Raw genomic sequence first — 23771 nt, 5'->3', positions numbered from 1 at the left:
GTGAGAACTTTTTTCATAATTTTATCACAAGTTGTGCACTATTTAATATTTTTCTACAGCTCCCAATTTTAAGAGCATGTGATTAAGATAAAAATTTAAACTACTTGAGAACACTTAGAAACAAAATTGTTAGGCCTCATGGCTGCAAACTGATCTGTAAAAAAGTGTACCCTAAAGTTTTAAAGAAAAAATATTATATATTTTTTTATTTTACTTTGGGAGTGCTGAATGATATTTTTTCAATACTTGCAGCTGGCAGTTGCAAGAAACTTGTAAGCTAGAATTCCAATTTAATAAGAAGCTTATGAAAATATTCAGACTAAAAATTGAAACTTCTCACACGAGAGTCATTCAATAGTGCCATGCAGAAAAGTGTATTGACTTTGCAGAGATAATAGATAACCAGAAAATATCACTGAAGCATCACAAGCTACAAATTCTTAAAATCTTTTAACATCAGGATTTTGATTTTTTTTTTTTTTCAGAAAAACTAACTGCAGTCTCCCAGTCTTTAATACGTTGATTACTGTCAAGAAGAGGAACAGACTTGGTGGAAGTAGTGAACTTTTTTGCACTAAAGTAAAACTGTGATGATAAATAACAGACAAGGAGGTAAAAACAATGAGAAATGCTAAGCTTACGTTTTGGACTATATCCCATATTTTTTATATATTCTCTTTCTTGGGTTCCTCAAAGGTTTTCTGCAGGAGAGATTTACCATCTCAAGGACAAGGCATCTGCCTGGTTTGAAACCCCTTAAAAAATTTTTTTCCCTTGCCCTTCTGTGTTAGCAACCACTTTTTCTGCGTTTTGTGCTGTACTCAAACATTTTGCTAAATACATCAGCTTAATCCTTTCAGCCCTGTAACAACAGAGTATTATAATGTATTTCTATTAAAATGAGTGGGATCACCTTTTGTTCAACTGTGGTTTTATATGGAAAAAATTTGAGGAGATTGCTGCCAAACTTGTCCCACTCTTGTTATTTGAGTGAGGAAACCATGTGGCCAAAACAGCTTAGATAAGCTAATGTGTCCCAAAATTTCTTCCAGTCCATGCATCCATGTGTTATAATAAAACATGTATTGCACTAAGTTTAAAGTGAAATTGCAATTACAAAAACAGAAAAATGATACATTTTTTAGCATATCATAATTTAATTTTTCCTTTTTAAATTGAACACTTGGGCTCACCTATTAGAAGAGAAATTGTAATAACCAGTTTCTTCTAAAACCTCTTCAATTAGAGTCTACAAGTTAAAAGAAATTCACTTCAGTAAAATTATCTTGAGTAACAAAATATTATCCCTTAAAATATATAAAAATCTTACCTGCAGCTGTTCATATGTCATCCCTTGTGCTGTGTCAAAAGTGCCAACGATACCTTAAAGTAAAAGGCAAGTAATGTTATACTACTGAATTTTGGGTTTATGCACTCTAATCAGTTTCCTAGTAATTCCAGTGCAAACATACTGACAACAGAGATACTTGTTTAATAAGAACATAGTTAGTTTTGATTAGCTGCAGTTTATTGCACTGACCACAATGACCCTTTGTAAAGGTGAGAGGGGTCTTATGGCATGATGTGAACATTTGAGGCACAGGATGTTACATTATGAAAGAGAGTCATAACTGATGGAAAAGTATTGATTTTTTGAAATATTTAATGTGAAAGAACATAATAATGCATCACTTTGCTATACTTCCCCACTTACTACTTGTAGTGGAAAGGGCACACAGACAGCAGCAAATTGTGAAGACAAAAGTATTCTTTGCTTGTTAAGAGATCCAAAAATTACAGAAACTGAGCATTTGATCAATTTGCATGGTTGTCTCAGGGAACAAAATACAGTTCACGTTCAAAGTGATTGTTAGGGACTCGTTTCTTACTCAAATGTCATCCTTGACAGCTGGTATTAATTTCTGTTTTCACAATAAGCTGTGGAAGTGATATGCCAGTTTCAACCCAAAGGCCAGCAAAAACAAAGTTTTTCACCCTTCTTTCAGTAACCACTGTTTTTAATCTTTCTATGTCCTCTAGCCCATGAATTGCAAACCTAACTTTTCCTGTACTTAGAAGAATGGAAATGACAAAATACAAGCTGCACATTTCCCTCAGGTCCCCTCAATATTTTCTTGCCTTTATTGCACAAAGAGGCATGTTACGGAACAAGTCTCTGACTTAGGATTGTGGTTCCCCACCTTGGACGCTGCCAGTGAGAGTGAGTTTCACTCAAGATGGAGCTCATGATTTGTCACTGTACGTATTGCTAGTCTGAAGTATATTTGACTCTATTCATTTGTTAAAGTATATGTATACATATTTCACCATATAGATTGTGGTGTAGCATATACATTTTGCTTTACAGTTCCTCCTCATGTTTCTGGGGCTTAATCCAGATATGTAATTAAATCATCCCAGTATAACTAGGTTCTAAATATGATAGAAGAACAACAGAGGGTTTAAATACAGTTTGTTTAAAAAACATGTGAAAGGATAGGCAAATTCCAAGCAGGACATGTTCAGTCACAAACACTCCTGGTGATTTTTATAGGAACAATGTGCTATTTGCATTGTTGATACTTCTTCATAACTCAAAAATATACTCTTTTAAATTAGCAGAATGTTCCACCGGTGGTAAACTGCACACCTTACCAGGAATTAAAAACAACAACAACAACAACAACAACAACCTACTGACACTGAAAATCAGTATAGTCAACATAATTTCGCTATCTTTAAAACACAAGTCCTTAGAGCAGGAGTTCCTTCTACTTCAGTACCATACCCTTATTAGAAAAATATATGCCACTACAGAGGTTTTGTTGCTGTCTTTACCTTTTCTGTCATTAGGAACCAATATATTTCTACTTGAAGAGAGAAGTAACACAGGGCAATCTGCTGTTGAGAAGTTGGGCTCAATCAGTTCAGGAGAACCTTGGAGCAGCTGTGGCAGGGAAAAAGAGGGAAAAAAAAGAGGACATCTGAAATCCCTACTCTCTTTTTGCCAAAACCTCAGACATCTGTAAGGAGTCTACAGTTTACTACGTTTCCCATCACAATCAGAGGTCAAAGGAGATTTCAGTACATTTTAGATTAATGAAAAAGTGGCGAACACAATTGTGAGTGTTGTACCTTCTCTTCAGAGATATTTACTGAACAAGCTGCCAACCTGCACTTGGTATAAAGCACAGAGTTCTTTGGTCTATCTGAATAAAATATCATAAGCTATACATTTGTGTGAAGGTAAGCAGGGAAGTCTGTTCCCTCAAATCTAGGAGAGAAACAGTCAGTGACTTTGGTTTTCAAAACTGGGTCTCAAGTGAAAACTGGGTCTCAAGTGAAATTGTTAGTCCATATTCAAGTGGTATAATTTCTATTAGCAGGAATTCAGCACTGCTGAAAGTTGAAAGTCTGTTCAGCTACTTGGTTACCTGAACAGCTACTTAGTCATCTGATGCCAAACTTCTAAATATCTAGTTTTGAAAATATTCACTGCTACAACTTTGAAATGAAAATATTTTTGTAGGCAAGAAACAACTTAACTGTTCAACTTAACTGTTCAACTTAAATTTTTCTCTATTTAGGTTCTTCCTCTTAACTCCAAATTATATTCATATTAGCCAACATAGTTATGATGGTGATTTTGGTAAGATTCTGAAAGTGTGCTTAGGTGGAAATACTTACCTGGCTCTCACTGACTTAAAATATGCATCATTTATTTACTGATGTTAAGCAATTCCCCATCCTTCTAACTTTGCTTTTTGTTGTTGTTGTCTTTAAATAATTTCTATTAATGATTTCCTTCAAGACAGAAATGCCCAGAATTGCATTCAGCATTTCAAACATCTTCAATTTACTACCATTTACTTTTTAAATAGAGTATTTCTTCCCTTTTCTTCAGTCTTAAGTCTGACAGTTTTGAAGCTAACACAATTTTAGAGTCGATACTATTATAAAGTCATAAATAAAAAGGTTCCTTTATTTCTGGGCGTTTGTAAAATTAAGCTAATTTTTTAATAAACATTTCTTTTACCTTATTTTTGGACACCCATTCCTGGAAACATCCATTCAGTAAATTAATAGAAAACATTTCCTTAGATGTAATGTTATGATTAAAATACAGGAATTGTTTAATGTAAAACCCAGCTTGATTTACAGACAGCAAATTTGCATGAAACTGATGCCTTGGAGGGAGACTACTCATCTTTAAATATCTTTCAAATGCACTACCTATGTAAACACTAAATAGCCACCTTCCATGAAGCTTTAGTGTCTCAGATAAACTATGAAAGTAGACAGAGGATTTAGAAACTGGGGTCACTCCATTCCATAGCAAGCAATTATTTAGAAGATTCTACATTTCAGTGCAAGTTTGGTTAGGCACAGGAAGGACTTGAATTTCCATCTCTTATATCCCAAGTGAATGTTAAAAAATGATCTTTGTCATCAATTTTGGAATACACTAGTATACCTAATAACTGCTTTGTCATCAATTCAAAAGCGAAGTATCTAGGCTTCACAGTTTCCCACAGTACCCAGATGCTGAAGATGTCATTTTCAGATCCTCTGTTGAGCACAGTCCTCTCAGGAGATTTTGAAGAAGGAACATTTAGAAATTCTAATATTAGTTATGAAGAGCTCTTTCTGTGTTGGAAAGTGTCCAACATGTCACTGGAAAACAGGCACGCATGGTTCTTTAGTCTTGCAATTCTTGCAAATCTGCAGTATTTTTAAAGTTATGACACTAAATTGTTGCTGACACACTATTCAACAATTGGACAAGATATTCTATACTCAAGACACTCTGGTCAGTTTAAATGCTTTCATAGTTTGAGTAGGAAGATATTCCAAATCACGAGAAATACTGGCAAGCTAATAAATTAAGAAGAGTTTACATAAATTAAGAAGAGCTTTCATAATCTCTATCAGCCTTTACCACAGAAAGTTACATTTTCCTTCCTCTTTTCTTTCTCTGATGAGATGGATTTTGTGTTGCATATTAGCAGCTAGTCGGGCCTTTCCATTTACAACATATGTTCTAAACATCAAAGACACACTTGAAACAAATCAGTATCAACTGCTTACCTAAGAAGCCTCCATATTTTCCAAATAAACAATGGTTGGAGCATATGCTAAATATTTCCTTTAAAAATTGGAAGCTTACACTTGTATTTTTTTGATATTACTATTGATAGGTTAATTCAAATAGAAGAGAGAAAGTCTGCCATTGATAATAAAATTGGTGTACTGCACCTTTTTCATTTCTGATTTCAGGTTACAAGGATTGCTCTGCTGACTGAAGAGGGACTTCTTGAATCTCTCAATGACTCTCCTTTTCAAGTTGCATAGCAAAGTTGGAGGAAGCTATATGAGACAGAGAAACTGATGTTATCACTGCGCAGTTACATCTCCTATAAAGATCATCTGATCATCAGTACCATTAGTGAAAAACGTAGATATACTGCAAAAAAGACACATTGATGTTCAATAGCACAGTGATAAACGACAGCACAAAACCTGATTTAATGGCATATAATAATAATGCTTGTTAGTTTACCCATTCTGTTAGGATTGGCACACCTTATAACTTATTCCCTCTAGTCATGAAGATAAAGGCCATTATATTGAGCCTAATATAGGTAAAACTAGATTTGCCTCCCTAACCAAAGCGATCAAGTGCTAATATTTGGGACATTTCTCTAGGGATGAAGCCCAAGAGAAAACAGCAGGCGCTGCATAGAAAGTTAGGGTAGATTTCATGTTGGCTACTTTGAGTTACTCTGGCTGAAATTAATGGAACTACAAGAGTCTAAGCCCTTCACCAATGCATGTAGAAATTAATGTGAATCTTCCTCATGATTTCAATGAGCTTTCTGAGGACTCTATGTATATCTTAATATAATTCAGACCAGCTCTTTTACCAGAAGTTTCCTATGGGAGGTAATTTACATTTCACTTGTCTATAAACCATATAGCAAATCTGATTTTGTATGCTTTTTCTTCTGCATTTTTGGGTTAAAAATACACATCTCTCTATTGTACTTACAAAAGAAAAGCACACAGAGTATTTTATTGGGTTTTAAAAAGTCATCTACAGGCAGTTCAAAGGAGCTCTCTTCCTTTGTTGTTTGAGATTTTTTTAAATAATTTTTATTCTCCAGCAGTAAATGTAAAGCTTCAGCTCTTGGTCACTGCAGTCATATTGATATTCACATCCGTCATCATTCCAGTTTGATGATCATTCTATGGTATATATTACCATTTGGAACAGGGTCTCCTACTCTGTTTCTGTACAGTTGCTTATACCAGTGATTTTCTATACTGTGATTTCCTACCATTTAGTAAATACTTTACAATCACTTCACTGATGTGAATTCACAAAGTGCCACTCCATTGAACTCAGGAAGCTTTCTGACTACACAAGAAAGGTTTGGCCATTACTGACTCATATTCAAAACACTGCCACAGTACACATTACGAAGAATTTTTCCTTCTGAAAAGAACTACTGTACTCAGACAGCTATAAATCTGGAACAGCAGTATTGGACTCACAGGAACTGCTCCTGATTTGCTGTGGCAAACCTGCGATCAGGCTTAAATCCTAAATGTGAAAGACTTCAGCAGAAAGCTGGTTGTATACAGCTTTCTGTTACAGATAGGTACTACTGTCTCTTCAGGTAGATAACGCCTTACACACGTTGCAAGCACATGTTGAACGTTCTTGACCTATAAATGAGTAAAAAATGATGCCTTAGGAAAGGCCTGCCATATAGTCTGTAGACTATGTGCCACAGCAATGAACTATGTATGTACTATTGATATACTGGGATACTCTGAAGCAGAGGTGGCAAAGGACGAGTCCCCTGCATGAGAAACTCAGAGTTGCCTTAGGCACTAGTGTTCAGTTTTAGCTTTCGTTTTAATGAAATCAGATGTCAGATCAGGTTAAAAAAAAAAAAAAAGGCAAGGCCAAAGATTTACATAATGCTTTTTTAAAAGCTTTCTCTTACATTATATTCCACAGATCAGGCTGCCTCTTGTTTCCATGGCAACTGCACTGGAAAGGCTGCTGGCAGCCAAGACCTAGCAGTTAAGAATTCTCCCTTGAAAACTTCAGTTTAGAGTTGTCAGCTAAAGTATGTAATTGAGAGTTTTAGAAAACAGCTATGTATTTTAAAAGAATTTTCTACCTTGGATTTGTAAGAATATAAACAAGTGCAAGAGAAGCATATAGCACACAGTGAACAAGTGCAGGTATGGCTCCTGGCTCCTCTGCCTTCCCTTTCTGAAACCAACCTACATGGAAGCTATCAAAGTTGTTACTATTGGTTAAACAGTCAATTTAGGGTAAGTCTTTGAGTTGTTCTTAGTTCTCAGGTGTCCATGTTACGATAACTGGCACTAATAATAGGCCATCCGAGAAAACTTTCTTCACTGTAAGGGGTAAGCTCGCTAACAAACATCCTGGACATAACAAAAACCTGCTTCATTTCTGTCAGCAGGTGCTAGAACCACTCTGACAATAAAGCCAGTCAATTCCAATGATTTTAAATAAAGATTTTTGTCTTTGTCCCTGATTATTTATTTCCTGTATTACCTGTTTTGATAAGTTTGACAGTTTCAAAAAATTTTAAACAAGACATGGCAGATATACATAAGTTCAGTTGTGCTAATCTATTTTAAAAGAAATGATACAAATGGGGCTCAGCAATCTGAAAGCCCCTGTGGTGATAAATATTGCTTGCCAAGTATAAATTTTTCATTTTGGAAGGTAAAAAGGTGTTTATTTAAAAATAGCAAATTTTGAGAGTAACAATGTCAGCCATCTTCCTGGAGAACAAAAAGGCTTCTGTTACATTTTCAGTTGAGAGCTTAATGCAGATCTATACCAGCTCCATTTCTGCTTTGGAATCAGTATGAAATAACTTTAATTATTTTTCATTATGAAACATTTGAACTTAATTTTAAAATCAGTCTCAAGTTTGAAAAACACCTGTACTGAAGTTTCAAAATATTTAAACTAACATACTCAGGATTTGAACTACTGCACTAGAAATCCTAAGAAATTACTACTATTTACTAATAATAGAAGATATTACTTAGAAATTATTTAGAAATTATTATTATAGAGGAAAGCATTTTATGAGTTTTCCACATAGTAAGTCACTTAAAATATTCATATTACTGGCATGACAGAATGCTGTAAAAATAAGTTATTGTACAATATTTTTCTGAGGTAAGCGAACGGATTTTTTTATATGATTTTTTTTCCTATTATTGCCATCCTCCACATACTAATATTCAAGGTTAGTCTTTATTTAAATGATGTATTTTTAAAACATCCTGCCATCTGCAAAAATGTCAAGTTCTGTTGTTTTTAAAGAACAGTGACTAAATTAGCAGCACTTTGCAGTACCATCATTTTGACAACAGCAAATAACTAAGATAGAATGTCAGAAGCAACAGTAATGCATACTTGAGTGATGAAGATAATTTTGTGGAGCTGAATAAGAATCTGCTGAACAGGGTCACGGATCTGACGCACCTTCCTTTGTGATACAGCAATTCCTGCCGATGCTGTAGATGATAATACTAAAATCAGGAGAGCTCATTTTGTTGCCTGTATATATTAGTAGTATGCACTGGTTACAAACTGTAGACGAATATATTGAATTTTAATGCGTGACTTGTTTTTCCAATAGTGTTGGGAATGAAAAAAGAATAACCTGAAAACTTAAAAGATTAGATAATGTAATTAATGTGTTTCAAAAGAAAATACCTTTCCTGAGTCATGTACACTAAGCTTCTCTATCAAAGAGAGAAGCAGCATTAATGTTCCTTGCTAATCATAAGTTTTCCACATTTATTCATATGTAAAACTGAAGATATTAAAGATATGACAGAAAACTAAAGATATGATAAACAGAATTTAAACTGAACAATTTTTTTCCACATAGACTAACATATACGATATATTTTAAATATTTTATGTTATGAAATAAATCATCTTTTTACCTTTAGGAATTACAATACAATGTCTTATGTGGACAATCTGGAAAACCTTTTTATCAAAATATATTTTCACTTGCCTTATAGTAGCATGTGTGGCTTTATCACAACTAGTTTTTTTTTCCTAGCATCTAGCAACAGCACATTTTGAGAGAAAGTTCAAGATTTTTTGCATGGGAAAATTTCTGGTTTCTGCTCTTTGTCAGAAATTCCTCCCTACCAGAGATCGTTCTATCTAAAGGATGAAATGTATTAATGGAAACTATGCAAAGACCTGTTACAATCATTCCCTATGATCTAAATGAAATCATCGTAAAGTGCATAAGTGGCATTTTTAATGATTAAAATGAAAGAACATCAACGCTAAGCAAAGAGTAATGCTGTGGAAAATGCACACACACTCTTCTGTGTGTTCTCATCCCCCACAAAAGAAAGAATACAGGCAACTGCTCTTTATTACAGACTGTATATTGCTTTCACTTGTAAACTCCATAAAAGTAGTACTGTGGTGACCTGTGAATATAAAGGGACAGCTGATTTTAAAAACTTTTAAGTGCAAAGCTAGTTAGATAATGATAGAAAAATGCATGGGGTTAAGCAAACCACAAATATGAACACAGATTCAATTACCATGTATGAATGCATATAATGAGCTATGCACATTACATACACGCTATATATAATGAAAGTTTTATGTACCTCTTGGGATGTAAATTTGGCCTGTTTCAAGAAAGGGGAAAGACTTGACAAATATATAAATTAAATGTTTTGGCGAGTTTGAAAAGTATTCTGTCTCTCAGCAAATCTCCAGGCATAGCAATTTTCTAAGCATTATCATTTCAGGTAGACTTGTACACTAGACAGCTCAGAAGAGAACGCATTCGTTGACTAAGATGAGAACAAGAAGCTGGAGAACTGACAATAAGAAAATACAGATGCTTTGAGAAAATAATGTTCCTGTGAGTCGTTTCTAATTTCTCCTCTAAAACAGATATTTAAAATAACTTTTCATTTTTTTAAATACTGCATTTGAACATTTCCTTTAGCTGTTGTTAACAACACACACAGTAAGTATGCATACACAAATACACACACAGAGCATGCCTAAGCTTACATTCTAGTACTTATATAATTGTGTATACAAATGTGACCTTTGCTAATAAGCATCAATCATACCCCTATCACAATGACACTGCATTTTGTACTACAAGCTCTAAAGTAAAAAAACAGAGTCAGTTTGGAATTAAAAGGGAAAATAATACATCATGATTTTAGAATTAAAAATATTGCAGTACTTCAAACACTTAGGCTTCCTCATTTCATTTTTATTAAATTATAGTTGATTTTATTTAGATAAGTGTGAAAGACAACAGGATTATTAATTATCAAAACAAGGAGCAAAAAAGCTGATTTTTTTATTTCGTTTCATGAAAATTGTAAGTAAGTGTAAATCTAAATCTGTTCCTCTAAAGCTACACTATTATCCTCTGTCTAGCAAATCCACGTGTAGAATGTATATTCTTCTTTGATAAAAGCACTGCAAAGGAAGTCATGCATAAATAAAAGCTACATTTTTCTTTCAGCAAAATAAATTTAATGCCACAACAGTTTTAATCTTTTCACGTACTGCTTTGTGTAAAAATCAGATAAAAGAAAATATACCAGTTAAATGAAAATATTTAGTTCTTGGGATGAAGAATTGACAATCAATGTATATTTCTTCCATGGAACTACTGTCTACAACTTGCCATAAACATCCATTAAATCAGTTAATTATGACCTTGGTCAACAAGACATTTACAAGTCATATACACTGTCAGTCCCAGAGACTAAATATAAACTTATCAGCAGATTGCCACTACAAAACAGTTGGTGTATCACTAAAGAACACTGGTTAACAAAATTATTTTTCCAAGTTGAGTATTAGGCCTGGAAGCTAAACAAAGAGCTTAGGTCCATGTACTGAACTTCTGCTAGCAGCCCTGTCTCTCTCTTAAATACAGTTATCTCTAAACTATGTTTCAGAGGCTAATTTAGATCCATATTCTAAAACTTCCTCATACAGTAACAACTTGAAGATCATAGAGTCTTATGTGTGCATTCACAGCCACCTAAACTTTTTTTTTCAAGTGATCTGGTAACAAGAATGAAAATATCACAGAGAGGGAGAGGAAATCCAAACACCAAAACTAATTAGCCTCCAACCGAACTATTATCATTTTGTCCTGTTGAATTTCCCCATTGACTTCCTTAGCAAGAGGTAGAAGACAGACATTTACAAAGCTGCACTCTGTATCTTGTTAGATAATACCATGATTTTTCAGATTGCGAAGAACTACAGCTGGAAGGCTATGAGACTGCCACCCTGCAACTAACGAATCCTCTGTTTTCTTAATGTGGGCCCCGCACATGAGTGGAGGCACTCTCGAGAGCAAATCAAGATGTTGCAAAGCTGAAGAAATAAAAGAGGAGTATATGCAACAGGAAAATAAGGTTTAAAAATCTGGAAAGAGCTATGTTTATTTTCAGTTAACGTTTGAATGTTGCAACCACAAAATTACCTGGCCGCAGTCTTGATCCCAGGCCTCCAATATAATCTCTATTAGAGAAAAAAAAAAGTAGCAGTCGTTTTAATTGCAATTTGGCTTCAAAGACTGTAGAAGAAGTAAATGTTCCTTAACTCCTTCTCATGTTTTCTCTAAAGGAAGTCTGTCCAAACTCATCAATTTTTGATTGTGCAGTCAGCATCTGCTGTGGCACAGCTCCCATCAATATTTTAAAGGGATTCAAATAAATAAATAAACCAACACATATGAGAAAACATGTATATAAGTACTTCTGATCATCACAACAGGGAGAAGAAAGTCCTAGCTCTAAGGTGAAGAACAGGAGAAACACGTAAGAACAAACTGCACTCGACCATTCTTAAGTGCAGGCACATTTTCAGTCAGGTCCAAACAACATGGTCACAAAAATGCAAATATTTTTGGATGAAAAGAATTCTTAAGTTTAAAAGGCCTCTTATAAGCCATCTAAAGGCTGGCTGACTCTACATATCCAAAATGGCATGACTTTTACTTAAAAATAAAAGTAGACTTTATTCCTTTCCCTTCTGAGTTTTTAGCCCAGAAGGTGCGAAAACAATAGACAGGCTTTTGGTATTTAAACTCTCATTAATCCACTAGATTACACATTATTTTTCATTTGAATGTGTTTAAGTACATTTCAGTTAACCCATTTTATGGATGGAAAGCATAAAGAACAAAACAATTATTGTCTAGTGGACAAAAACAGGAGAAATAATACATACAGTAGTAGTAAAACAAAAATAATCATAATAATTAATATTACTACATCACCAGCACAGCAATATCTAGATAGCAAAAAATATAGGCCTGGATGTTTCAGTGCTCTGTACTCAACACAAATAATGTCCCAACCTGCAGATTTCACTAGCTGAGATAAGCCACAATAAATGGGTACAAAATGATGAGGAACCGAAAGAACCAATATGGCTCAATACTATCTCCTACTGTATGGTAGCCTCAGTAGTCCTAGCATCTCAACAATTTCTATACTTTTGAGGCAGCAAGGAAAATGGCAGTTTCAGGAGGGTTATGAAGAAGGACAAGGAGTTAATTTTGCTGATGGTTGCATGAGGGGCAGAGATGTGCTGGCTTCAACACCTGAGCATTAGGAGGCTGCCATTACTGACTCAGGACTGTGGCTGGAAAGTGACAGACTGGATGGTGATACACCAAGAAGAATTTTGAAAGCAAAAATAAGACTGTGTTTTAAAGGGCCAGAAAAAGCACAACCAGTAGAAGGGTGCACAAAGAAAATGGCAGGGTTGAAGGTATGGCTACAGAAATGTTCCTTGCAGCAGTGCTCTGAACGGGCATTTCAGGGACTAGGATGCATTTAGCAAAGCCAGAGAAGATGCTGCATACATGATAGCCCTGTGAACCTGAGCAAGAGTTTTAACTGTGTATATTGATAGGAAAGGCTATATTCTAGAGATGCCAGCCAGAAAAAATCTGCCACAGTTAGACACATCCTGGATGCAAGGTCTTAGATGTGCAAGTAAAAGTGGATGCTCAGATCTCAAGGTATCTGTCAGGGTGGGTATTATCTTCTACAATGATCAAAACAGAAGACAATGGGTAGGACTTCGGCTACAGGCAATTATGACTTTTGTTTCAGTTGTGTAGAACTTAACTGTACAGTCACACAGCCATAAAGATACCTTAGACAGAAAAGCCAAAATTTAATATAGACAGAAGACAACACATCTGGCCTATAGAGCTAAATTCATGATTTTAATCAAAGGTAAATAAGTAGATGAATTTGTACATGTGAAGATAAGATAAAGAAGAAAAAAGAAGACAATCAGTAATAAAGCTACATACAACATCCAGAGGAAATTAGAAGGACAGATAAACTAATATCCTTCAAAATGGTGCTTAAGAATAGTTTCTTAAGAAGGAGAATCAGAAAAAGGACAAGTCAAAAGACCCTATAATTTCAAGAAGATGAAGAGAATGCCAATGGTAAATAGCAGGTCAAGAAAATAAAGTACTATGATTTGGAAGAGTTCATTTAAAAGTTTAGTAAGAGTTGTTTCAGGTATATTCCTTGAGTAAAAGCTAAATCAAAACAGAATCTGCAGAGAAACAGGGGAGATGAATCAAGGCAATTAATATAAATACTCTCCTAATTAAGTTACAGGTGAGAGGGAGGAAAAATTTGATCTGAAGCCAGATGGAATCCAGGACAATTTTTGTTTTTTACATAGGAAAGAAAACCAGGAATGAAGATATAAAAAAGAAGAGAGAGTCTATGAATAAGAGTGAGGCCAAAGACAGAAAAAATAACAGGTGGTAAAGAATGTGTTAGACGCACATCTGAAATAATGACAGAAGAAAAAGGAAAGCACTTTAGAAGGAGAATGAGGATGGTGATGTCATATTTTATGTTTTGTTTCCTTTTTGGAAGAAATGAGCAGGACTTCAGAATTCCTAAAATAGATATCTAAGTTTATGTAGGAGGTCTAGAGCAGTTCAAAGGGATAAGATATTCTGTACTATCAAATATACAAACCTATTTTTCTATGGAAAAATAACTGCTTAAAAATGCAAAAATAAAATTAGCTTACCGACTTACGTCAGTTTAATCTTATGTAACAGGGCTCACTTTTAAAACTATATCAGTTTGACATCAATCCTTAAATTATACTTATAAAGCTTCTGCATGAAGACACTCTCAAAGAATATCCTCAAGCAGACTGATTGACACAGGCTGAGACAAAATGAAGTTGTAAAGACAAGTAAGGAAATTCCACAAGTGTTTCATGCAGGCAGTCTTGCAACTGTTCCATCCACAGGAATTGACCATAATGATGGTCATTTATAGAATCTATATTAAAATCACAAATCATACATACCTAATCTGAGGCTGTCTTTCAGAAGCACTAAAACTTGGTTTAATTATGCCTGAAACAAAGGCACAAGTGTTATAAATCTCTACATTAAAAATATGATATACATACATCCTAGTAATCTCAATTTCCCATACATGGTGTCAAAATAATTTTTAAAAAGCAGTAGTAAATATAAACTTATAAACGTGAGCACTCAAAAGCACATTTGAAAGTGGTGTTGCTAGCTGATGTGTTGAAGATTTGCTTGCATCTTAACTAAAGTCTCAACCATGCACAGAGTTTTATTATATACTTTCAGAATTTCACAGAAACTAACATAACATGATGACCTAATGTCCACAGAAGATGTATCTGGATTAGCACTGAAATAACTACTTTAGTTACTACTACCAATGTAACCACAACAATGTCCTCAGCTGGATAAAAAGTCCACACAGAGGATTTTTGCTGCCTGATCTAAACCCTGTTGTGTCACAGCTTTACTGCCATCATTTGAATTAGCTAGTTATTTAAACTACTACATCTTTAATATCTTACTTCTTAAATAATCTCACCGATTTTAAGACCTAGAAGACAGGTGTATGACCACTTCTTAGTCAAACATCCAATCAGCAATAAAACTAACCTAGGCATTTATGACATTTATTGCATAGTGCCACAAAATGTGAAGAAGGAGTGGTAAAAACATGAAGAAGGAGTGTCATAAAACATTCCTGTAAAACCATTCCTTTGCCAATAATTTTTCCTCATATATAAGACCACTATCTCCTACAAATGGTATCTTACTTTATGCAATAAGGAATGAATGTATGCTTAAATCAAAAGATATTTCACCTAATTGAAGGTCTGAGCAGTAAAACTGGGAAATTCTCCAACATTTTTCCTATACAACTAATACTTTTTGATACAATACCCTGCATCTCTGTCTACACGAGGTGTTTTTCCACACCAGTAACATCACAAGCATTATCATAAAACAAGACCAGATGCATCTAATCACCTAAAAACTAGCGAGGAAAAAAAGATTATATGCCACACTTACACTAATTCTCCCACTGTTGGTATAGTTACAATAGTTACATTAGTCCTAGAGCAACAGTGGAGGAATTTCAGAGACAGTCCAGCCTTCAGTCTTTTGGAAAACATTAAATCTTTGCTTTGTGTTCAAACATACTTCTAATTGTGCACTGAAATATAGTGCCTCTATTTTTTCTACTTTTTAGAGATTCTCTGACTTGAATGAAAGGATCCTGAAGAAGGGTGGCATTAGCCACATTAAAGTCACTTAGAAAACTAAAGGAAATGATATATCTTTTATTTAAGCCAAACCTGTCTAAAGAAAGAGAGAAAGGGGGAGAAGGAGGGAAAGAGTGAAAGAGGGAAAGAGAGAGCAAGGGAAAGAGAAAGAGAGCACATGAGAGGGAGAGCACAAAGAAATAATGCTTCTATATTTTATTCCTTGCTAGTGTTCTGCTTAGCAAAAAAGACACTTACGCTCTTGTAGCCAAAAAGAAGGTTGGATATGAGTCTTTGATTTATGGAATAACAAACAAGCTAGTCTGTTATACAAGTAGATACTTCAAATAACTTTAACACCAAGGTATAGGAGAGTGTCCACTGTCTATAAAGCAAAGAAGCACTTTTGTAAAGAAAAATTATGACTGTGTTTATCCAGGTAAGAAATACTTGACCTGTTTAGGATGCAGACACAGTAATACAAATACAAAAGTAGAAGCTCTGGCCAAACCTGAATCATGTTACTTGGGATAAGAATTTTGAGTTACAACCTCAGGCACTCTGTTATAACAAAGAATATAATCTGTTTATGGAATATATGGGAGAAAAAAATCTGTAACCAAAAGCACTTGGCTAGAAAGCTAAGTTTGAACACAGCTGTTTGCTAGAATTTTAAAAACAGCTACTCCTCTTCAAGTATGTATTTACTAAATTGGATCTGAAATACTATAACCTTTGGCTGTTTCAAATAAATGGTTTCTCTATCAGGAAAGGGCTCATACCCAAATTTTCTTGATCGGTTAGAAGATGACTCACCACATTTGACTTGCAAATCTGCTTGCTTATGAGTATATTTACAACTGCATAATATTTCACACCAAAGAGTCTGTCTCATCAGTCACTGTACATGGCAGAGATGTAATAAGGGTTATTTTCTGACTCATATGACAAGATTAGGAAAATACTTATTAACTCTAAGAAAACAGAAATCATGATGCAGAGCTTCACTAAACAATGGCCAACACCCTTTGGCCCCCTTTTTATAGCTTATTATTATGTTAGAGACCCACTGAGTAATACAACTGAGACAGGAGTCTCTTTATATTAGACGTTGTGAAAACACTTCATAATAATTTCTTCAATAACTAAGCACGAGGAGACTCAGACATCTAAAAATCATCGTAACAAACAAAATGTATATACACACACACATTGAACACTAATGACACTAGCTATAATCATTAGTCTTTTATGTAAGAGATATTCTAATCATACAAAGCCAGATAGACAATAAGAAAGAACACAGATGCACAGGAGAGTTAACTAACATAAGTCATGGAGCATATAGTTCATCCTGATGCTCAGCCCAGGGTGTTACCTGGACTACATTTCCTTTTACCATGCTTACTCCTTTGATACGAATGGGAAGAGCAAAGCAACTTATGCTTGCTTCAAATGTCTTGCTAGAGGCAATTTGTCTGTTCAAGATAATCTCTTGGAAAATGAAATATAAGTGATCCATGTCTTTTTGGTTGTGTGCCCACCCCTGTTGGAGAACGAGAGACCAGTGCTAAGGCTTTTGATACTCATGACCCTCCCTACTCTGAAAATGTGTATGAAGACTCTTTAAGGACATTAAAAAAAAAAAAAGTCAAATGAGGCACCAGAAAATTTTCTATGATTGCTATTTTGGTCTTTAATAGCTGATGTAGTTAAGTAAATTCTAGGGCTTTAACTTCACAACATGCATTGACATCAGTGCAAATCATACAAATCCATTCTAATATACAGTTTAGTATTTTTCTCTTGCAGGCATCTAACCAGCTGCCTATCTATGTTCACACCATGTAATTTCAAGAAAAGAGCTTATAACATGATATGAGTTCAGAAGAACTTGGGAAGATGGATAGTTTTGCTTTGGCTTTTACTCCAGTGGTATCTAAAAAACCTCTGAAAGCCTTCTCAGGTTTAATCAGACTGATAGGAAAATTGAATCAAGGTTTCATATTAACAGAAAACTTAAATCAATGTCCCTGAGTGAAATGGAAGCAATGGCAGTGGGTTTTTTTGAATTATGGCTCAAAGATCTTGTCAGGAGAAAGGTCAAATTGCCTTTATTTATATGAAATACTCCTAGTAAGCTGCCCTTTAAATCACTGTAAATTAGAATGGACAGCACCAACCATGCTAATAAAGCTGGTTTGCAGAGCAAACAGGATTCAATTCTTTGTTCATTACAAAGTTACGTACAATGTTACGTACAGCAACAGAAGTTGCAATAAACATAGTTTAAGCTTAAGTGAGGCATACAGGAAAGCCAGATCTTAGCCGATCTTATTCTAGCTGATCTCTTCAACAATCAAAGCCTAGTCTCAGAAAATAGAGATCCAGAAGGATGCTGCCATAATCACCTTCTGGCCCCATTAGACTCAAGGTCTCAAGAGAAATCTGGATTTAGACAAAGGCAGTCTGTGAGAAACAAGCCAACAAAAAACTTTAAGATCTCTAAAACTCTCCACAGGCAGCTCATTGTGCAAATAACGAGCTTCTTGAGGCAATAATTATATTGAATAAATTTCCTAAGCAGTCCCTAGCAATCTGAAGAACCATATATAGCAGATGCAAGCAGCTCTTACCCTTAAGACTTACCAAACTATCTAAGTCTTACTTAAAGAAGCAGTATCCTTCTCAGATCATCAAACCCACCACAGAATACCACTGTTCTGAATGAAAACTGTTATCACAGAACTTGCAAGATAAAAGGTAGCTGTCTGTAATTAAACTCAAATTTTGAATGAAACTACTCGCTCCAGACAGCAGGCACTGCATTATCTCATAGCACAGCAAGTGACTTCACAGTAGGCAATCTCCACAGCAGAGGAGGTAATTTGTCATGTTGATGACATGAAGGAAAATTTGTTGTTAAACTTCTTCCTTTTTCCTTTATTATTTTCTGTCCCTGATTCTGTCTCTGAAGCTTAGGGGGCAATAAAATCGTTAAGCCCTGCATATGGCAGGTCAAAATCCATCTGTTCCACCTTCATACTCTCTGTATCATTCATTAAGCTTTTGATAGTGCATACATATTAGAATGGTTCATGTGCCTTGCATTTAAAGCATTGAATGTAGGCATCGTACAAAAATAAATTTGTATTTTTGCATAAGTATTAGCTGAAGCAGTTACCTCTAGTAGAAAGGCTGTTAATTAATATCAGTGCAGATATCACATGCAGAACCTTGCTCTTGTAGAATTAATGAAGTCTAGACTATTTTTTTAAGCAAGATAATTTCAAGCAGCACGAACAACTATTCCAGAATCTACATATCCTGCACTGGCAGTCCTAAGAGTTGTTAAAAGAGTTGGTCTTGAAGAACTATATTGGCTAGACTAAGAACCATACTCCTTTTCTTAAAACAGAATTAAAAAGCATAGGGTATGTAAAATTATTAAAAATATTATGGCAATTAGTGGACTATATGAAGCTAACCACTACTACACTGTCACTTACCTGCATACCAGCTTCTGTGCCATTGAACAACACAGCATATCACACCTTTTTTACAAAATACCACTCAAGCTTTAAATATGATATTTTTCTACACTCATAGATCATATTTTCTCTGAAAGGGATGTTATGATGGCAACATGAACAGACAAGCCCTTTTAAGACCCTGATCAATACACCCATAATTGAAACGCAAATTTTCATGTTAGCTGTTTCCGAGATAATGAGATGAAAGCTGGTCATATTTTCCCTGTCATGTTGACATGCTCAACAGAACCATGGCTGATACTTCATACAGTGTTAGTCATTTATTAGCAATGAATGGAGCATAATCCAAGCAATACCCAAGAACTCATAGTAATTTTTTAAAAAGTTATCTTTTCTTTTTCCCTGAAAAGAAGAAAAATTTGCCAACATTAATTACAACTGATATGGAGCACTAACTTCAGCATTAAACAGAAACTACATGTGATCTATGAATGTATGACTGCACAATTATTTTTTTTGGAAAAGCAACACTGCAGTATCTACACCAACTAAACTGTATGCTGGGAGGAAAATGTGCAACCATTTCTGGAAATGCTGATTAAAGTTCATGGGATTAATAGGAACTGATTAGATCTTTCTAGTTACAACATTTTATTTTATTAAATCAATGGAAATCTGGAAAGAAAATATTTAACTACTAGCAAAAGATGATTTTTGTTGATGTCCAAATCTTAACAAAGAAAAATGAACAACAAGGAAATCATCACCAAGAATGCTTTTGGGGTGGGAAATTATTATCCACAAAAATATTTTAATTGTCTCTGTATGATGCTGAACTAGCCCAAAAGAATTCAATTTCTGGAGGACATGCAATGTGTTATTCTTTAATATAAATACCAAAACAGAACAGCTTCTCTGTAGGCTGCTGTTCCACAAGGGGCTCTTTCTATGCAACCTCTTCCTTGTATCAGACTGTGCTTCCCTGTATCCTGTAGCCTTCTCCTGCCACTCTCTTAGTACTTTACAAGAAAAGCTTGGTAATAATTCAGGGCTGGCTAGTCACAGGTCCTCTGGCCTTCATAATGGTAAGCTATCCATTTACAATTAGTAGATGATATTAATGGACTTTAAGGAGAAATATTGAATCATTTATTTGCCCTGCACTAAGGCTAGACAGTGCAATTAAAACCAGTCATATTTCTTTGGTACCTGGGCCAAGATCTGAAGTAAATGCAGCTAGCAAATAGCAATACAAACAGAGAAAACTGCTATTCTATGTTTTTTGAAGCCTGGGATCTTGTAACACTAAAATTTGTTGATCTTCAGACAGCTACATTTCTTTCACCTTTTAAAAGGACCACATGCTTTTAGAAGCATTCACAAATCATCTGTCAGAACTTCATGGGATGAATGGAAGTCTCAAATTTTGCTTGGCTCTAATATCAGTCTTTTTCTAACACTGAATGTCCTTAGATTCTCTTCTAATCTAATCAGAAACCCATCCCATTTAACAGGCAGATCGCAGTGTATCACATTTCAACAGGTAGCTCACAGTGGTTAACAGGCATTTCACACCTCTGCGATTTTCAGATTTAGAATGTAATCCAAAAAAAAAAAACCCTATCAACACAGCTGATGCCTTCCTAACTGATTAGCATAAATAACTAAAGGCAGACTGAATGCTGTATTTTATCATACACTCCCTTTCTAATTCAAATCTAATCATCAGGCACTCCTTCGATTCCATTCAATCAACTCATCTACACAGCTAAAGCTTACCTCTTTCCAGTTTCTTCATTACACCCTCTTACACAGGCCTCCATTTATTCATATGTACAGCATCACTACTCCTGAGGCAAAAGTTTTCACACCTTCCTCCTCCTGTCTCTTATTAATATTGGTTACCTTATTCCACAAAACTAAAAACACCTTTTTTGTCAGGTTGCCCAGTAACATTCAGGTTGCTCTAGCCATTGCTTCAAAATATAGGGACAAGCCACACAAAGAAAACGTGATGAAAAATGCACTACACTGGAAGATTGGTACCATCAAGGCACAGTTAGTTTAGTTTTCTTTTACTTAGGACCCACAACATATGATGAACTTGCAATTAATCATAACATACCCTAATATTTTAGAATAAACAGCCACTTTACTGTCAGAAACCACTGAACTCCCTCACTTTTAAGGAAACTTACCAAAAGCAGACTCTTTCAAAGGACTTGAACTGGAGTTGCTTGAGTTGTCTGATATGTCCAGCTCATCATCTAATTCAGAGAACATATCTGCACACAAAAATCAAAGCAAAGAAGCTTGTAATCCACCTCTGAGCAGCATAAGAGTACTCTTGATGCTTCTTTTGCTAATGACTACCTTTCTCAGAGTTGTCTAAAATGTTGTCATCCTCTGTCAGAACTTCATATGTTCTGTCATCTTTTCCACACACAGATTGACAGCTTTCAGCTGGGAGGTCAGTTTTTTCTGAAAATTCACATTTGCAACTGGCTGTTCCACTGCTGTTGCTATGAAGACTTGACTTCTCATAATGTTCCTGACAACAAAGAACAAACAGAAAATGTTATATTTCCTTATGCCCTGTTCTTATCCTGTGCTCATTAGATAACCTGCAAATGAAAGATTCATTTGTGTATACACACACGTAAACATATAGAAATTGACTTTTAGTTCCCAATTAACTGTTAGTCCTGGACTACGTGGTATCAGGTCCAGCCACTGATTCTAAATTTAGAGTAAAAACTTTCAAACTCTTTATCTAAACAAATTATTTCTAGCCTTTATGTAAAAAGCATCTTTGTTCTTGATGAAGGTCTTTTTCACAATATGTACTGAAAATGAAAAAAAGAAGACAAGTGCCAGACCACAAAGGAATAGGGAACAAAACAAAAATTAAGGACTGGACAAAGACATAATTAACAGCGGACAAGAGTTCTGGACAACACAACAATCAACATATTAGTAAAATATGAAGCAAACTTGATGTGATGTGATGCCAGAGAGATTCCCTGAGGCTGAGCTGACCAAATGCTGACTGGCTTTACCAAAACACAGCTAAGAAAACCAAAACATGGAACATAAATTATTTGGCTGTCTCAAGCCTCTCATTTAAGTGCTGAATCTTGTCTGTAGCAAGTGACTCTTTAATGAGCATAAAATTCTGCCTCTCCTGCTATTGCTGTTTATACCTTTTCTAGAAAGAATAAAGATCCCTGATCCTTGTTATGCCTCTATTCTAACGAAACATATTTTGAAGGCAGACTGGTTTTATGATCTCTTTATATATTGTTCCAGATCGTTTCATATTATTGCTGTTGCACATAAATAAATTCATTCTTTGTTTTACTGTATCTTGTCAAAGTAAAGTGTGATAAAAGCGAACAGGAGATAAATCATACAAACATATCAGATTAATGTTAAAATAATTTCAGAGGATAATACATTCCAAAATACTTATATTCTTTTAACAGGTATGTCAAAGACTATTCGGCCTGTAACTAAGACACTGTTCTTCCTCAGTCCAGGTACTGGACTGAGCCTATGTCAAAGCTGTTAAAATAGCAGTGACTGCACTGTAGCATAATATGGCAAGCTCTATGGGCGTGTTTTTCTGTGCACTAAACAGTTAGGGCACAGTTATTGAAGATAACTAATCCCCTGTTCAAAGCCAAAGAAAGCAAAGCAAAAGAAGAGCAGAATCAAACTGTAGATAAGATCTCCTCTCAGCCTTCTCTTCTCCAGGCTGAACAGGCCCAGCTCTCTCAGTCTTTCCTCATAAGAGAGATGCTCCAGTCCCCTAATCATCTTTGTAGCCCTTCGCTGGACTTGCTCCAGTAGTGCCACATCCCTCTTGTACTGTACTGACAGTATATTCAAAACCTAGAACTTCTTTCAACATTGCCAAAACTAAACCTCACACTCAAATGACTAATTTGTTAACAGTAACTTGTAAACCAGGTGGGGCTAAGAAAAAAAAAAAAAAGACTGCTATTACCAATTGGTGTCAGATCTAACTACCACATCAAGAAAGGAAAGCTGCCTGAAATACGTGAACTGAGTTCTGTGGACCTCATGACAGGAATACTCATCAGACCTGCCACAGAAACTGTTCAGAGGTTAGGGAAATGTATCCAAAAGCAGCTTATAAATCTGTAATGTCTATACATAAAATCTGGTTCATTTACATAACATATGAATACAGAGAACTACAGTATCTCATTATTAATCTGAAAGAGAGTAATATAAATTTATTGTGACATATTTAGCCCCACCTAGACAATAGCTAATAATTTTCAAGAACTAGATTATAAACCATTGCTTCTTTTTTGGAAATACCTGGAGGATGCCTGACTGATTTAGAAGGATAAAAGTATGTTGACTGGAGGAGGCTGGGATGTAAGTTCAAGATCACTTCTGCCCAACTTTGGATTGGGACCAGCAGGACCTAAAAAGAATACTGTTTTGTGACCAGAGAGTGGAGAAGCTATTCTCCAACACCTTAAAACAATCATTTCCATATCCATGGAGAGACTTCTTTCTGATAGGTAGAAAGACAGATACATATCCTTTGAATA

The 23771-nt window shown here is 35.1% G+C and overlaps 1 protein-coding gene across 1 annotated transcript in view; it reads right to left on the bottom strand.

The window, feature by feature from the left end:
• Window positions 1-1189: 1189 nt before the first annotated feature.
• NEK10 (NIMA related kinase 10) overlaps window positions 1190-23771 on the bottom strand; it is a 99935-nt gene continuing 77353 nt past the window's right edge. Inside the window, exons 26-35 of the mRNA XM_013950730.2 lie at window positions 21556-21733; window positions 21381-21467; window positions 14456-14504; window positions 11574-11611; window positions 11324-11464; window positions 8480-8580; window positions 5257-5367; window positions 2839-2947; window positions 1331-1383; window positions 1190-1249 (exon numbers count right to left, since the gene is read on the bottom strand). Of these exons, the coding sequence (XP_013806184.2) occupies window positions 1190-1249; window positions 1331-1383; window positions 2839-2947; window positions 5257-5367; window positions 8480-8580; window positions 11324-11464; window positions 11574-11611; window positions 14456-14504; window positions 21381-21467; window positions 21556-21733 (927 nt within the window). The remainder of the gene's footprint in view (window positions 1250-1330; window positions 1384-2838; window positions 2948-5256; window positions 5368-8479; window positions 8581-11323; window positions 11465-11573; window positions 11612-14455; window positions 14505-21380; window positions 21468-21555; window positions 21734-23771) is intronic.

The sequence above is a fragment of the Apteryx mantelli genome, chromosome 2 (assembly GCF_036417845.1).
Source record: "Apteryx mantelli isolate bAptMan1 chromosome 2, bAptMan1.hap1, whole genome shotgun sequence".
In the NCBI taxonomy this organism is placed as follows: domain Eukaryota; kingdom Metazoa; phylum Chordata; class Aves; order Apterygiformes; family Apterygidae; genus Apteryx; species Apteryx mantelli.
This window is presented reverse-complemented; position numbering and strand designations above follow the sequence as displayed.